General features: G+C 24.9%; 1 protein-coding gene across 2 annotated transcripts; it reads left to right on the top strand.

Annotated features, from left to right (window-relative positions):
• The first annotated feature begins 2771 nt into the window (after nucleotides 1-2771).
• On the top strand, nucleotides 2772-16445 carry LOC145742062 (uncharacterized). Of its 2 annotated transcripts, XM_082559807.1 has the most exons (37): nucleotides 2772-2894; nucleotides 3118-3189; nucleotides 3668-3812; nucleotides 4099-4216; nucleotides 4328-4433; nucleotides 4872-4976; nucleotides 5170-5281; nucleotides 5767-5816; nucleotides 6084-6347; nucleotides 6701-6814; nucleotides 6947-7015; nucleotides 7099-7168; nucleotides 7412-7524; nucleotides 7870-7929; nucleotides 8216-8300; nucleotides 8402-8514; nucleotides 8648-8737; nucleotides 9035-9146; nucleotides 9417-9496; nucleotides 9582-9659; nucleotides 9842-9974; nucleotides 10273-10385; nucleotides 10559-10767; nucleotides 11123-11222; nucleotides 11812-11964; nucleotides 12036-12084; nucleotides 12181-12276; nucleotides 12597-12755; nucleotides 12932-12949; nucleotides 13194-13220; nucleotides 13611-13936; nucleotides 14406-14490; nucleotides 14829-14905; nucleotides 15014-15112; nucleotides 15326-15449; nucleotides 16102-16166; nucleotides 16260-16445. In XM_082559807.1, the coding sequence occupies exons 1-37, from the start codon at nucleotides 2790-2792 to the stop codon at nucleotides 16305-16307; spliced, it is 3942 nt and encodes a 1313-aa protein (XP_082415933.1). In that variant the 5' UTR covers nucleotides 2772-2789; the 3' UTR covers nucleotides 16308-16445. The 2 variants fall into 2 exon arrangements, with proteins under 2 accessions (XP_082415933.1, XP_082415934.1); XM_082559808.1 differs by lacking the exon at nucleotides 13194-13220.
• Nucleotides 16446-17620: the final 1175 nt, after the last annotated feature.

Below are 17620 nucleotides of genomic sequence, written 5' to 3'. Positions count from 1 at the left end.
AAATAATTTAAACTTTGTCCAAAACCCGAAAATTAATTTAATCTTTGTCCAAAACCCCAAAATAATTTAATCTTTATCAACAACCAAAAAATTGATTTAAACTTTGTCAAAAACCCGAAAATTATTTAAAACTTAGTTCAAAACCCAATAATAATTTAAACTTAGTCGAAAACTCAAAAACAACTTAATATTATTAAAGTAATATTATGCTAAAATTTTACAATAATTTTATACAAGCTACGAATAAAAATTATGCCCAACCACCATGCCAAGTTTAACCAATAAGGAAGTGACATTATGTCAAAATAGAAATATTAAATTGATTTTAATACTGGTACCAAGATTAATTATTACTTCAGTAATTGACAAAATAGAAACCAGTTTAAAAGCTGATACTATGGCATAATTACTACTATAAAAGTACATGTAATATAAAGTACAAAAAGTGTTTTTTTTTCGAGTGGAAATTGATTAGGTAAAAAAATATTGAGATGAAGTAATGGACCTAGGTTTGCCAATTAATATAATAGGAGTTATCTTTGTAAAAAAAGAACCACTTACACACGAGCATTAAGATGGTAATTTTAACTATTTCTAATTTAATTAAGGACAATAAATCAATTAAAAGTTTTAAATTTCGTTTATTTTTATTAAATACATTCAAAATTTTTGAATGGAAACTAAAGTCACTGAGCCGTACACGCTCTATATTTTTTCGGTTATCCTCAATATTCCATATTTATGACCTTTTGTAATAAAAACATAAACTTTGAAGTTAATTTAGTAAAAAAGCTTATTATTACTAAATTAAACATATTTAATAACTAAATACATTTAAAATTCTGTATGAATGATTTTAAAACATTCTAAAGTTTTCGCGATATTAGGTGACGTCACGAATGTAGCGATTCGCTCTCAAAAACCCATGAGCTAGGGCTTGAGCTTGATTAGGGTTAAAAAAACCAGGGTTAGCGATTCCAACAAAATTAAATAAAACACACAAAAAAATTCGAAACAATAAGAAAAAAAATGTATATAGGTAAGTTAAGTTAGCATATATATACGTTAATAAATAATTACTGTTTGTTATTTTTACCTTAATATTAACATAATATTGTAGTTATAATATTGTTTTTGTTATGTAATGACGTAAATTTTGCATTTCTAATTCTATTTCCTTCGACAAACTTTAAAAAGGGCAATATATAATATAGGTTATAAAGGAATTGGTATAGCGTGTAATAGCTTTAAAGTTGTAACGCAGATAAATTATATTTTTAAATATTTGAAAATTTAAAATAAAATCGTTACATGGTACGGCCCTATATAAGTAAAACGGCCCTATATAAGTAAAAAAATTGATGTGTAAAAATAAAAAAAAGTAACAGATACGCTACATATTTTTGTATAATCTATTTTATACTTTTGTTTTTTATAGTGCGTCGAACAAAGTAAACTCAAAAATGTATTGTTAATATAATAATATGTCAATATTTTAATAAAAATAACAGACGTTAACTTTTTATCAACTTATATGTTAACTTAACAGTACAACATTATATTAATATTAAACGTAATTGCTATCTAAAATTAATTTTAAATAGAGTTTACATATTTTTTTCTATAGTTTCGAATTGTTTTGTGTGTTTGATTTAATTTTGTTGGAATCGCTAACCCTGTTTTCTCTAACCCTAATCGAGCTCAAGCCCTAGCTCATGCGATTTCAAGATGAAAAGCGAGGTTCGTGATGTCACCATATAGCGCTAAAGCTTTAGAATCCTTTAAAATCAAAAAACACTATTTAAAGTTAATTTAAATACTAAATACATTTATTATTATGTGAATTCGTTAGGTAAGCATATATATTAATAAATAATTAATGTATGTTATTATGGTTCGAAATCTTAGATTTTGAACATATTGTTATAGTATTATTATTATTCTACAGATTAATCTTTTCCAGTGTCTTATAAGCCGTAAATTTTGAGTTAAAATAACGTTTGTTCTAGAAACATTTGCAGTTTTGTTTAATTCGTTACTATATTTAACATTTTGCTAATAAAATATGATTCTTTTTGGTATTTTAATTGGTCGTAAAATATGGCTACAATTTTTGAGTTAAACGAAATATACATTTAAAATTTTTAAATTATAAATATTACAATATACCTACATAATAAAAGTTTTAATTTTGTTTATATAAATTGCTTAGAATTGACTTCGAATTTAATTTAAATAAAATTATTCAGAATTGAGGATAAACAGTTAAGTTGCGCTACTTGTAAAAAAGAGAAAGGACGTAAAAGGAAAAAGGCAACGGGGCGCGGGGTTTTCAACTTTTTTCGAAATCTTTTAATTTGTTTTTCACGAACAGACGAAGAAATTTGTAAAAGCTGAATTTTACACTTTTGTTTAGATTTAATTCAAGTATAATTAGTTGTATAATTCTAGAGTGTTTAAGGAAACACTAACTTAGTTTAAAAAATATTATATTATTGAATAATGTGTTTTAGTAGCATTTTTTGTTAATCTGTGCAAAGATAAAAATTCGTAATGTTAAATGTCAATAAAATTACTTAATCAAATTAGAATGACTGACTGACTAACGAATCAGCAGGTAAATTATAGTTATCAGATTATAATAATCAGATAAGTATTATCCAAAACTTACAAACAGACAGACAAAGTAACTTACTAAGCAGTTTATTGAAAATAATATATATATACAAAAGAATTGAAAAAAAATTTACTTTATATTTTTATTAACAAGAGTTTTTTCATAAAAAAAAATGAATACTGGTGAAGAGATTAACTCTTCAGCACCTCCAGTGGTGATCGTTGATGACGAGACGACTCCATTGACCCCTATATCACGAATTTTTTCCTCAATGAGGGTAAGTTTTAAGGGTTTATTTTAAATTGCAACATAAGGCATGGTTTAAAATATGAAAAGATATATCTGACAGAAATTATTTATAAATTAATGTAAATGGCCTAAAATTGAAAATTTTTGACCAATTAATGCTTAAATTGGCATATAAAATATTGCTAAAATTTTAACTGACATAGATTAGTGGGTAGTTACTTGACAATGAATTTTATTATTTTTTTGTTTAGACGCCGACTATTTTAACAAATGATTCGCCCCAAAGTTCAATGTCACCAGCTTCTTTATGTTTTCAATACAAGGTGATTTTATTTATAGTTTTGCTCAGATTATTTAAAATATTAGTTAGAAATGTGTATATATATACCTGTATATATTTATTAAGTTCTACTTTTTTTAAATATACAACTTTTTCCTTGATGTGGGAAAGTTGAATGCGCGACCTAAACATAGAGTAACATTAGTTACTTCAACCCAGTCTCGATTTAACTTTAGTAGTTGGATTTTATAGATTATAATTGCCTGATAATTATACTGCTAATCAAGTGCCGGCTTAGCAGAAGTTTGCACCGTTTATAGCGCCTTACTCAAGGGTGCTACAGTATAAGGGCATTGGGATTGAACCCACGATTGCATATATTGTAGCAAGTGTTTTGATCACTACATTACGTTGCCGGTGTTGATATGATAAAATGTCTTCGTAGTTTTATGTATTCTAATTTCATACCAGCACAACTTAAATTTTACATTTTCTTATGTTTTTGCGATTTATTTGTTTAGGAGGAAAATGAGCAAACAGGTCGAGAGTTAGAGTTGTGTAAGCACCACAACCAGCAGTTGAAAAAGTCACTTGAAGATGAACAACAACTAAGAGAAGAAACAGAAAAAGAAGTTGAAAAACTTTCCACAGAACTCAAAATTAACGGTAGTTAGGACTTAACATTTTGTGCAATTCTATAAACTTATATTTAATGGCTTAACTAACTGGTATTGATATTAATTTATGGTCTAAAGGTCTTAAGTTTAATTACCAGTAATGTCATAATATTTATTCTTTGGTTTGAAGTTTGCTGTTGGCTTTAAAACCATATTATTACTTTGTTCTTCTACAACATTAATTTTTTTTTTATTATTTGTTTTAAATCTTGGCATATTTGTATTAAAATTTCAAAATTTTTTTAATCATTTAATTGAATTTAAAATTATTTTAGTTCGAAAGTTGGAAACACTGGAAATAATTAAAAATGAATTGGCAACACTGAGGAATGAAAATAATGAAATTTCTTCAATTATCCCCGACAGAAACCGACTTCAAACTCAAAATATCAAGTAATAAATTAAGTTTTTTAATTTCAAAAAATTTGTTTTTTTTTATAAAGCTTTTAAAATCAAAATTAGAATAAACTTATAATGGTGTTTAACTGTATTTTTATTTTTTAGTTTATTGGAAAAATGTAAAGATTTTATTGAGATAAAAAATGAAAATATTTTGCTCAAAAAAGAATTGGAAAAAGAAATTGAACGAAGAAAAGAAAGTGACAGCAAGGTTGGATTTTATTTTTATATTTGAAATGATGAATTTTAACTAAAGACCAAGTTTTTAAATTTTAGAACTTTTGTAGTTAGTTTTGAAAACAAATTATTTGGGTATTTAATTATATATTAGCTGTTGATATCCCCCTCTATAACTAATATTTGAATTGTCTAAATAGGGTTGCAACTCTCAACTAATATTTGCCAGCGATAATTTACCCTTACCACAAACAACATTTTTATTTATTTGGGGTCTAAAAATTGGATATTAACATATGCATATTGTTTACTAAGCTCTATTATGCAAATAGTGTTTTTAATTCTATAATAAATAACTGTTTTTATATAAAACCAGTCATTTTTACCACCTCACCATCACAATTCTGGTTTAAATAATTTTTTTCCCATTTTAGAAATGTTAATTTTTTTTAAAAATTTAAAAAAATTTCAGGTCAAATATTTGGTTGAGTCGAAAAAAGAAAATGAAAATAATGAAAACGAATTTCTTTATTTGCAAGAAAAAAATGAATTTAACAAACAACAAATTGAGAACCAGGTTTGATTTATTTTTTAAATTTAAGGGATACAGAAAAAAGATTCTGATATTTAAACAACTTAAAACTTAAAAATATTTATGTATATGAGTTAAGTGTAGTTTTGTCTTATTTATTATACATAAGTGATATATATAATTTAAATATACAATTTAAATCTTATCTTACTATGTTTTTTTTAATGTTACTTTCTAGGTAATTGAGATTGAAAATTTAAAATTAGAAAAAGAGAAATTTGAACAAGAAATCAACTTTTTAAGAGAGGATCGGAGAATTAAAAATAATGTGGATTTAAACAAAGATTATGGTATTATATATATATTTTTTTGTATATATCTTTATTCTCTATGTGGGATAGTCGAATGCGTATCTCTAACTGCCTTTGGCAGTTTGGGATATTATATAGATTATAATTGCCCAATAACTATACTGCTGATTAAGTGGTGGCTCAGCAGGAGTTCATACCATTTATAGTGCCTTACTCAAGGGCGCTACAGCATGGGAGCAGTGGGGATTGAACAAATGATCTTATGTGGGGTGTAGCAAGTGTTTTACCACTACACCACGCTGCCAGTCAGATATATTATTAAATAGTTATAACAACAAAAACATTCTTTTTTCACTGCCTATGTATTAGGGTATATATATTTAAAAAAATAAAAATAAATTTACAAAAAATTATATAATTTTACTGCTAAGATGTAGCATCTTTTAATAACCATTTAAGAATCTAAATTTATTACAAATAAATTTTGTCTCATCAAAATTAAAGTTGGATTTTTATTTTTTTAGAGTTACCTTTATATGAAGGTGAAAACTTGGGCGCAGTCACTGAATTAGAGGTATTTTAAAATTGGTTAATTGGAATTTTTTATAAACTAAGAATATTTAGCCATGAAAACTATTCTCATTTGTGTTATTAATTATAAAATTAATTAAACATTAATTAATCATAAAAATAAATTTATATTTTTTGCTTTAAAAACAATTTTTTTTTGTTATTATAAGGTGGTTTTATAGCTTACTAAGAGTTTAATTATTTAAATTGTTGTATATATACTTTTTATTATATAGAGATATATTCTCATATTTTTAAATTTTTTATTCAGCTTCAAGAATTAAAAATTAAAATAACAGAAATGGAACAAACTTGGTTGGAACCCCAATCTGTTCTTAAAATTAAACAACAAAATGAAAATATGTCATCACAAGTTCAAAGTATGGAGGAAAAAATAGAAGAATATAACCAACAGAATAATCTACTTAGAAATGAAAATATTGAATTGAATTCAAAAGTTGAAAGTTTTACTAAACAAAATAATGAACTTGTTTTATTGAATGAAGAAGTAACTGAGAAGTTAAACATGGCTAAGGTAATTGATTTTTGATTCTATTTTTTAGTGTTTTAGATATATTATTAATAATCATAATCTATAGCCCATCTCTACAGTCAGCATATTAATTGTCATAATATGGTCACAACTCTTAACTAATATTTGCGGGTAATAATTAACTGCATATCACAAACTAAAACTTTATTTATTTTGTAGGCCTATAAAATACACTTACATTTATAGATATATAAACTAAGCTCTTAGCTCTTTTTATATTTTGATGTTGAAATTATTCAAAATATATTTTAAACAAATATAATTTAATGTTTTATGAGAGTTTTGTTTATTTTATTTTTCTCTTTTTTTAAAATTAATGTGGGATGATATTTTAGATGGAAACTGTAAAGCTGAATTCTGATTGGTTGAAAAAGGAGGAAAATTGGAATTTAACTGAGGATAAACTGAAAATAGAAATTGAACAAATTTTAAATCACAACAAAAATCTTGTAGAAAATTTTTTTTTAAATTAAAAAAATGTAGCAAAAATCAATCTGTATATTAATATAAGATTCTACTACCAAAAGCTTAATAATAGTTATTTTCTTAAAATTTAATTTTTTTTGTTTTTTTTTGTTTAGAAAAATCGACTTGATCATTCTGAGAATCAGGTTGAAAATTTAAAAGAAAATTTAAAGAAAACAGAAGAGGTGACTTATTTGTGACAAATGTTTTATAAATGCCATGTTTTATTTTATTTTTTATATATATAACATTAAATTCAAAAATTTAGGAAAATATTTCGTTTCTGGCTTCAGTTTCACTGATGGAAAAACAAACCGAAATTTTAATTAAAGAAAAAAGTAAGTTTTGTGTTTTAATTAAAAAATTAGGCAATAATAATTAAAATAAATCATTTTATATGAAGTAGTTTATCAACCTTAAAGTAGTTATCCAAAAATACTTTGGTTATCCCTAATAAACAATACCATGTTGGCATTGGAAATTAAGCGTTAGGGGTTAGCTTGTAGTTTTATTAAAGATTAAATAGAGAGTGGTGAATATCAACACCTTTTCTATTTTGAACTTTTTATGTGATTTTAAAGATGCAGCAACATTTGAAATAAATCATCTTGAACAAGAATTAGATGATTTAAAACAAGAAAGAACAAAAAATCTGAATGAAGCTCAAAATGTTGCAGAAGACAACAAAAATTTGGTAAATTGATTTTTAATGTAAAGAAAAATCCAAATTTACATCTTAAAAATTAACTTATGATATTCTTTCTAATTTACAGTTTACTTTAATCTTTGGTGTATTGTTGACTTCTTGTTATGGCATTTTAATCTATGTATAATAATTATGTTTAGTTTAAAGGCCTACAAAATAACTAAAACTACCATTTTTGGTGCACAGGTAAATTATCATAGGCAAATATTAGTTAAAAGTTGTGACCATATTATGACAACTAATATACTGACTATAGGGTGGGCAAGTAGGGTTTTTTACTTTATAATTCAATTAGTTTTTTTATAAACTAAAATATTTCTACATTTATTCCAGAAAACTGAAATTGTGAAACAAGAAATATTAATTGCAGAACTGAAAAACAAATTTGAAAATGTAAGTTTGTTAAACTTTTTTAAAAAATTTAATATTTAAAATAAGCAGTCTAAGTTAAATATTCGATCCAACGTTGTTTTGTAATAACACGTCTAAAATTAAAATTTGCTTTAAAATTAAAAATTAAAACTTTTCACATTAACCTGATTATTATTTTTTTTTTATTTAGCTAATTTAATATTTTAATAAAATTATTATTTATTTAAATTACTTTATTTGACTATAATTGAATTTTTATTTCTAAAATTAAAATTTTTTTAAATATTATTTTTTTTAACTAACTTAGGATATAAATGAAACTAGAAAATATGAAGATGAAAAAACTAAAAACGAAAATGAACTCAAAGTTAATGAATTGTGTTCACAAATTGGTAAGTTTTATCAATTTATATATTTTATATAAATAATTCTTATTTAAATTTTAATTAGTATGATTATGATTAGTTTATTTTAAATCGATTTATTTTTTTAGATTTGTTAAATAATGAAATTACTCAATATATTGAAGAACTAAAAACGAAAGAAGAAATTATCAGAAATTTAAATATTCAAATTCAACAATTTCAAAATCAAATAATTAATAAGGTATTGTAAAAGAGCATTATTCATTTTTTGTACATTTGATAAAACATTTTTTACTTTATTAAATTTTTATTTGCATCTAATTAATTTCTATCAATTATTGTTTTTTGGTGTTTATTAAAATTTATGTTTTTAGGATAATAATGAAACAGAATTATTAAATGAAATTGAAAAATTTAAAACTGAAAAAATCACCCTCGAAACTGAATCAGAAATTTTAAAAAAGGTTTTTTAATTTAAATGAATTATTTAAAGTTAATCTAATTTGTATTTTAAAAATAAGCAATAAAATTAAATTTTTAAAATATGTATTCAATTAACAAATTTTTTTTAATTTTTTTAAATTTTAAATACTTCTAATAATTCATAACTCAAAAATTCAATAGTTTTTAAACATTTATTAATATATTTTCACTATTATTTTTATTTTAATTCAATTATTTACTTTTACAAATTGATAACTTTTAAATAAATTAATAATTTAATTATTCAATTGCAATTTTATTTAAATTTTATTTCTTAGAACACAGTTGAGATGGAAACAGATTTAAAAGAAATGGCCTCAAAATTAAATTTACTTGCTCACAATTTAAGTGAAATTGAACTTGAAAGAAAGATTATTGTTAAAGAAAGAGGTTTGTGATGTCATAATCCAAACTAGAATGTTATTTGAATAATTGTTACATATAATTAGTTTTGTGTGATGTCATAATCAAAATAAGAATGTCATAATTGGTTTAAAAATTATAATAAATATATAATTGGTTTAAAAATTATGACATCATATTAAATAATTGTTACTTATAGTTAGTTTTGTGATGTCATAATTAAATGTCTGTGATGTCATAACAAAAATATAATTGTATTGTTAAGCCTTTTTTTATGAATAAATAACAATATTTTAGATGAAATTCAACAACATGCAGATAATTTAACAACCCAATTAACTAATGCTCATCAACTTATTGAACTTAAACAAGCACAGGTAAAATTTTTAATTAATTAAAATTAACATATTTTATTTAAAGTATACAAAAGTTTATTTTTTTTTATTAACTTTGTTTTTTTAGGCAAATAAAGTTCATAACTTGGAGGTTACAGTGGAGAATTTAAATAAAGAAATGGAATTATTAAAGAAAAATAACCAGGTTTGTTGTTAGTTTATGAACTGTCTTTATAAAAGCCAAATTTGTATTTTATTTTTATTTATGAAATATAATATAAGATTCTAAATATAAAAAATTTAGACTCAAAATATTAATTTTTGGCCATTTTTTTATTTTGTAGAATTTAAAACGACTTTTCAAATATTTTCGATTGTTTTTTTTAGAGTCTTTCAAATGAAAAAGAATTGAGAATCAAAAATGAACAAAAATTAAGCGAACATCGAAATATTGTTGAAGATTTAACCAAAACTTTAGAGACTTCCGATTTACAAATGAAACAACTTAACAATGAGAAAGGTAATTGTGTTTTACATTTATATAAACTCTTTCTGCGTTGTGTACTACTTTAAATCGTGGGTTTGATCCCCACTGCTCTCATGCTGCAGCACCCTTGAGTAAGGCGCTATAAACGGTATAAACTCCTGCTGAGCCAGCAATTAATCAGCAGCATAATTTTCGGGCAATTATTATCTATAATATTCCAAACTGTCAAAGGTATAACTCGAGACTGGGTTGGGATAACTGATGTTACTCTATGTTTATGTTGTTAAGTCAACACTTCCACACCAAGAATAAATTTTTAATTAATTTTCAGATGAGATCAAGTTAAATTATTTGGAATCGGTTGATAATTTAGAGAAAATGAAAAAACAATTTTTAGAACTCGAGAAACTAAATAAAACTGAACTGACCACTTTCCAAGCTCAGGTTTAATTAAATTTTTTAACAATTTTTTTTCCTTTTTCGCACCATTTAAAGCATTCCTTTTTAATATTTTAATAAAAAGTTTTTTTTCATTTTTTTAACTTTTTGTTATAAAGATTTAAGTTAATAAATCTTTAAAGTAATTTTAAGTGATTGGTTAGTTAATTATTTTTTAGAAAAAGGAAATTAGAGATTTACAAATCAGGGTTTCCGAAACAAATTTTGCAAAATACGAGGCTCAGAATTTGACGGGAACACTCAAGAATAAATTGGCAACACTGCAGAAAGAATTTGAAAACTCGAATCATGAAAATGATCGGGTCTGGGAGGTTGTAAAACACAGAGAAGCAGAAATCAAAAGTTTACAAGAAAAATTTAATCAAAAGTAAGTTTAAAAAAGTAAATAAATTATAAAAAAAAAAATAGAAATAAAAATTAATATTATTCAAAGTTGATATTTAAAAAAAAAATAGTAAAAATTAAAAACTTTTAAAAATCATAGCTTGTTTAAAATTTATTTTTACATTTTACGACATTTTTATTAACTTTTTTTATTTGCCCAACTTAAAATATATAGAACTTTAAAAGCCATAAATTTGTTTCAAAACAATTTTTTTTAAATTTTTTGGTTAGTTTTTATTTAAGTTAACTTCTGTAATATTTTTAAACTTAAAACCAAAAAAAAAATTTTAAACAAGAAATGCTCTTATTTATTCTCACATTTATGCATGTTTTTACAGAATATCAACTTTAGAGGAGCAGTTGAAGCAGCGTGAAAATGAAGTGAAATCGATTCAAGATTTCAAAACATCGCAACAATCAATTGCTTTCATTGATGAGGTAATTAACTAATTATACATTGATTTAAACTGTTTTTGAAAGAATTCTATATTTTAAAAAGCATATATTTAGTATTAAATATATTAGAAATGGTTTTTTAACGGCTATAACCCACAGTCTTATAAAACTGATGACATATTGTGGTTAACTGTGTTAGAGATCTTCTATATTTTAAGATCAGAGGTCTTGGGTTTGATTTTAACTGCTTTTATTTTAAGATGTTTTACCTTATGAATTTTTGCAGTGGGTTTTAAACCCAGGACCTTTATTTCACTATAGTTTTGTTAATTATTTTTAAACTTAATAGTCTGGTAGTGCAGTATACATGTGATGGCATTGGATTTGCGTCGCACCAATGCCACACTATCTAAAAGTTTACTCAAAAAAGGCCCCAACAGCACACTTTTTTCCATAAAATACGTGTAGTTTTAGGTGGTCAGATTTCGGGTTCGCGCCCCACCAATAACAAACTATTCACCCTTGAGCTCGTTGTTTACAAATGGCTCAAAACAAGTCACAATAATACCCCCTTAGCCAAATTAAAATCAAAACTGTCCCTAAATTAAAATGAAAAAAATCCCTTTTTTAGTCCGTTGATTCTCGAATATTGGGTAGTTCATATTTGACCCCGACCAAACTAAAAAGGTCCCAAAGTGAGGATAAACTATGTACCCCTACTAATCAAAACAAATATTTTGAACACTTGAGGGCAGTGAGTCAAGATTGTTTGAACGACTCAATGGTGAGTAATTTTTTTTTTTTAATTTTTTTTTTTATTTTAGAAATAATTTTTGATATTTTTTTATTTTTAAGGAATGTGAAAAAGTTGTCAAAAAACGAAATCTGCTTCCAAATGTTAATTGTAAGTTGGACAAAATTTTATTTTTGTAAAATTTAGTATATTTAAAAAAAGGAATTTCAGTCATGTTATATACATTAAAATATTATTACATCATAGTGGAGTCCACCCCTTCTAAAAAGGACCAATCACGAAGCTGTATGTCAATTGAAAGCAGTTTGATTGGACGAGAAGTTAAAGATTTGTTTGCATATAGTGAGTTTTTATAAACATTGATATTTTGTAAAAAAATGGTAGAAAGTAGTGTTTAGTTTAATATTAAAATGGTAAAAGCATGGTGTAGTAGTTTTAACACTTAAATTCACAACATGAAGTCTTCGGTTAAATCCCTACTGCTTCCATGCCATAGGGCCCTTAAGAATGGCTAAAAACCATTTGGCAAATTAGCTATCATCAATATCCCAAACTGCCAAAGGCAACTGGGTGGGTCGGGGTAACAAATGTTACTCTATGTTCAGGTGTTAATGTCGGCCTTCCCACATCAACGATAAATAAAAATAATTTTTAATTTTTAGGCACCAATGATCTAAGTTGTTCGACCCAATTCCCAGCAAACATCACTCTTGACTCAAATGTGACACGGAACAGGGGTCATGACAAAAATGTCACACCAAGACATGCCACTATGGCCACGACACAAATCCAGTGGCTTGGCGCAAAAAGTCATATAGATGGTAAGAACTTTTATTACATTATCATGGTAAACACTTTTTTTAATTAATAAATTTTTTAATAAATTTTTTTAGTAAAATTTATTACTTATTTGGTGTTTATTGATAAACTATTTTTAAAAGTGTTATCTAACTAGGTGAAATAAAACTTTTTTTGTTAAAAATAAATATTTTTTTAGGTCTTAACAAGTATTTAGGTAAACTGCTTTTGCTTATTAATAGATTGTTTTAGCTTTTAGTAATTAACTAATTAAACACAATAATTAAATTTATATTAATTAAAACAATATCATAATCAATTTAATTTAAACATACAACTAATTTAACACTTTTGACAATTTTAATTTATGAAAAACATAAAACACAAAAAGATATTATTTTTTTAGCATAATTTTTAACTTTTTCCGTATTAAAATTTGGTTAAAACAATTATATTTGTAGGGATTAATCTAATACAGAAAAGTAAAAGTATGTTTTCTCCTGCATGCCTTTTAATTTTAATTATTTTAATTTTAAAACACAAATTTATTTTTTATTTTAATTAACAATTTTTTTTAAACTAACTTTTTTTAAGGATTTTTTTTTAAATTTTGAGCATATATGTTATTATTTAATTATTTGATTTATGAAATGCATGATTTTGCATAAATACACTTTGAATAAATCAAAAAAAATCATTTTTTTGCTGTTATAAATTTTTTCGTTATGCTAAGTCTTTAATAAATGTAAATTAAATTTAGATTTTATATTTAAAGAAGTACGATGAATTTAAATTTCTTTTATTAAACTGTCTAAAATTTAGTTAATATTGTTTCTAAATTTTAATTATTTTTAATTAGTTATTTTAATTATTTCTAGCTATGATGCCAACTCAGGATGAGTTAGAACCTCATCTTTATGAATCATCAATTTCAACCCATTTTCCACACATGGTTGCGTCCACTCTCAACCCTCCAATGGGCACTTCCACTTATTCCAACTCCCAAGTTGGCAAATCCAATTTTAACCCAAACACAGATACTTCGAATACTTCCAACCCTAAAGTTGTCCAACCCACTACTTCCAACCCCCAAATGGTCATGACCACTCCTATAGTTGACCCCTTAGTAAGAATTGCAGAGTTGCAGAGAAGAAATGTAAAAGCACAAGCCCATTTAAAATCTTCTTATCCAATTGAAACACAGGTAAAATTAAAGTTCACCAAAGTTTTTCCCAAAATTTTAAAACATAAAATTAACAGCTTTTTGTATTTAATTGATAAAGATAATATTAAATTTTATTATTTTAACTAAATACTAAATTTTTTTGGCATTTTTTTTGTAACTTGTTTGTTTTATATAAAAATGACGTTTTAAAATATTTTATACAGTTAGATTTAAATAGGCCTATATTATAATAAATGCAATCTAGGTTTTACAATTGGAAAACTTATTAGTTAAGGTAATTTTTTCACCTGTTTGGATCTACTCACTTTGGTGTGTTTTAAAATAGAGTTTTTTGGTGCTTTTGTTCTAATTTAAAATTTAATATTTTAAGCTTTTTGAGATGAATTTTACACTGTTTAAAATTTTCACACTTTTGGTTGATTTTTTCAAATTTCTTTGTAATTATTTTTTGATACAAATTAACGATATATTGTTTATCCCCGACCAGGGTAAAACTCCGAGCAAGTGCGATGAAACGGTGAGAATCGGTGATCCACGACATACTTTGGAAAGATTCGGAAATTCTAACAGAAGTTTGTATTTTGTATTTTTTCATTTTTTTTTAAACTTTCATTTACAATATTTAAATTTTTTACTTATATGTCTTTAATAAGGGATGGTCGACTTCCCAGCCTTAACATAGAGTAATAACAGTTACCCCAACCCAGTTGACTTTGACAGTTTAGGATATTATAGATTATATATATTTGCCCGATATTTAAGCTGCTAATTGGTTTTTGGTTTAGCAAAAGTTTATATCTTTTTAGAGCATTACATGGTAGCAGCTTTTTTAAAACCCAAGATCTTATTTAGTGAAGTATTTTAACCACAGCCTCATGCCACCAGTTTTAAAATTCCAAATTTTGTTTAGATTTAAATTCCACTTTGGATATTCCACATGGAATAAAAAGAAAATCCACCAAAGAATCAAGTTTAGCTGGATCAAAGGTATTTCCTAACATTTTGCCCAGTTTCAAATAAATTTACAAATTCTCCTTTTTTCTAACTTTAAATTTAACAAATTTTTTACCGAATTATCCTTAATTTTGTTTGCAGACTCGTCGTGAAACTCTAAGTACTTATAGCCTTCAAGCTCCGTACCAAACTTCATTTAATTCCTTTAATAATGCCACAAGTTTAAATGAATTAAGCAAGGTATTTAAATATAACTTTTATTATTTTAAAATATATATAAGCATTTTAACCCAAAAATTTTATAGTAAAGTTACACTATTGAATGTTATATTCTGATTTTTTTTATTAAAATTTTTATTTTTTTACCTTAAAAGTTTATTCGTTACATGGTTTTATTAATAAAAACTTTTTTTTCTAATTATTTGTTAATTAATTTCCAATTAAATATTTCAGGAAAACTTGGAACCTCGTCGAAACCCTAGAAGGGAAAGTACCATGTTCGAGATTCCTAATACCCCACCCAGTGGGAAGGAAATTAGGAGAAGTAAGAGGAATAAACAGGCACAAGATGGAGCTGGCAAGTTGTTTTGGTTTTTATTTATATAAAGGCCAACAACTTTGTCTGGTAGGGTCTGATACAGCTTGTGGTAGCAGACTATGAGTCAAATAGTTTTGGGTTTGAGCTGCACTATTGCCACACTATTTGCCCTTAAGCCCTGCGATTAAGAATAGCTTAAACCTGTCATAACTGTACACTCTTCCCCAATAAAAAAAATATAAAAACCTATCACTTCAAGGTGATATGGAAAAAAAAGGGGGGCCAAAAAAAGGCCAATAACTTTGTCTGGTAATGTGGTATACTGGTCATGGCATCTTATTACAAGCCAAAAGGTTTTAGGTTCGAGTCACGCCAATGCCACACTTATCGCCCTTAAGCCCGGTATTTCGGGGTAACTCAAACATGTCACAACAATACACCCATACCCAATAAAAAACTTCTTATCATAGGGTTATGTGGAAAAAAAAGGGTTGAAATTGTATAGAGAAATTTATTTTGTATCAATTTTTATTTTGTATCAATTTTAATTTTATCTACTTTTTTTAAATAATTTATTTATAAAATTTAGTTTTAATTTTTCAATATTTTTAACTTATTTAAAAAATTTTAATGATTTGAACCTATTTTAAAAATATTTTTCTCCAAACTAAAATAAATTTCTATTTTTTAGCTTCTACAAGTAAAGATTTAAAAACTTCAAACAAAATAATTGGGGAAAAAAGGACTCCTAGTATGGTAAGATCAATTATTTTAGTTTACCATTTAAATTTCAATAATATAGGTAATAGTATAAGAGTACAAAGCTTTAAATTTTTGTTTTTTTTTCAGTTGGACCGATTTCGAAAACCTTTACGAAAAAAAACTGCCAAAAAATAAGAAAAAATTTTTAAAATGAAATGTAGTATATTGGTATTAGACCATTGTTGAGTTAGTTAGAATAAAAATTTATAAAAACACTTTTTTGCTTTTAACTAGTGCATTTTAAATATAATATTAAATCCATCTTAAACTGCCTTACCAACGTCATAATTGCTTATTATATTTGTACTATTACATCATAGTGAAATGCTATTGATCAGATTTTTTTTAAATAACAAATTAATGTTTAAAACGTAAAAATGTTTGTTTGTATGACGTAATAATAATGATGTATTGTGTAAAGCTTTAATCATAAATGTTTAATTTTTAATAAAATAATCTTTTTAAATAATTCTGCTGGTTTTTAAAGTGAATATAAACAGGTTTTACTTTATTACTAATTACTTATTAAGTTCAAGCTATTGGTATGTGAAACTGGTACAATTAGATGCTTTTATCACGACATTTTTACTAACATCTAAGATGAAGAAATCCATCGAAAAACTCAATAAAACAAAAGTTACAACGTTTTTATATTTGCAGTTTTGGCCCGCTTGTATAGCTTATCAGTGTGACGTCACCAGCACCCACCTAGGTGGCTGTGACGTCATCAGGCACATAAATTTTTATAAAAAAAAAAATTTTAAAATCAAAAATTAACTTTACCATATGAACCACAGTAGGCTAATTAACATATTTGTAAAATATTTTGTAAAAATATTAATATGCTAAAAAGTTATGACATTTTTTCTAAATATTTGAAAATATTCAATTTAACAAAAGTTACAGAATTTTTTTGTTTCGCATATAGACGTTATATTACCTTATCAGCGCCTACCTAGGTGGCTGTGACGTCATCAGGCATATAAATTTTTATAAAAAAAAAATTTTAAAATCAAAAATTAACTTTACCATATGAACCACAGTAAGCTAAAGAACATATTTGTAAAATATTTTGTAAAAATATTAATATGCTAAAAAGTTATGACATTTTTTCTAAATATTTGCGATTTTTTAAATCCTAAAATTAAGTGCTTTATTAGAACCGCCTTGACCTAATTAACATTCAAGATAAAGAAATTCGCGAAAATATTTAATTTAACAAAAGTTACAGGATTTTTTTGTTTCGCATATAGACGTTATATTACCTTATCAGCGCCTACCTAGGTGGCTGTGACGTCATCAGGCATATAAATTTTTATAAAAAAAAATTTTAAATTCAAATTTTAAAATCAAAAATTAACTTTACCATATGAACCACAGTAAGCTAAAGAACATATTTATAAAATATTTTGTAAAAATATTAATATGCTAAAAAGTTATGACATTTT

The sequence above is a fragment of the Corella eumyota genome, chromosome 2 (genome assembly GCF_963082875.1).
Source record: "Corella eumyota chromosome 2, kaCorEumy4.1, whole genome shotgun sequence".
NCBI classification, from domain to species: Eukaryota; Metazoa; Chordata; class Ascidiacea; order Phlebobranchia; family Corellidae; genus Corella; species Corella eumyota.
The sequence above is the reverse complement of the archived record's forward strand: the minus strand, read 5'-3'. Positions and strand labels throughout refer to the sequence as shown.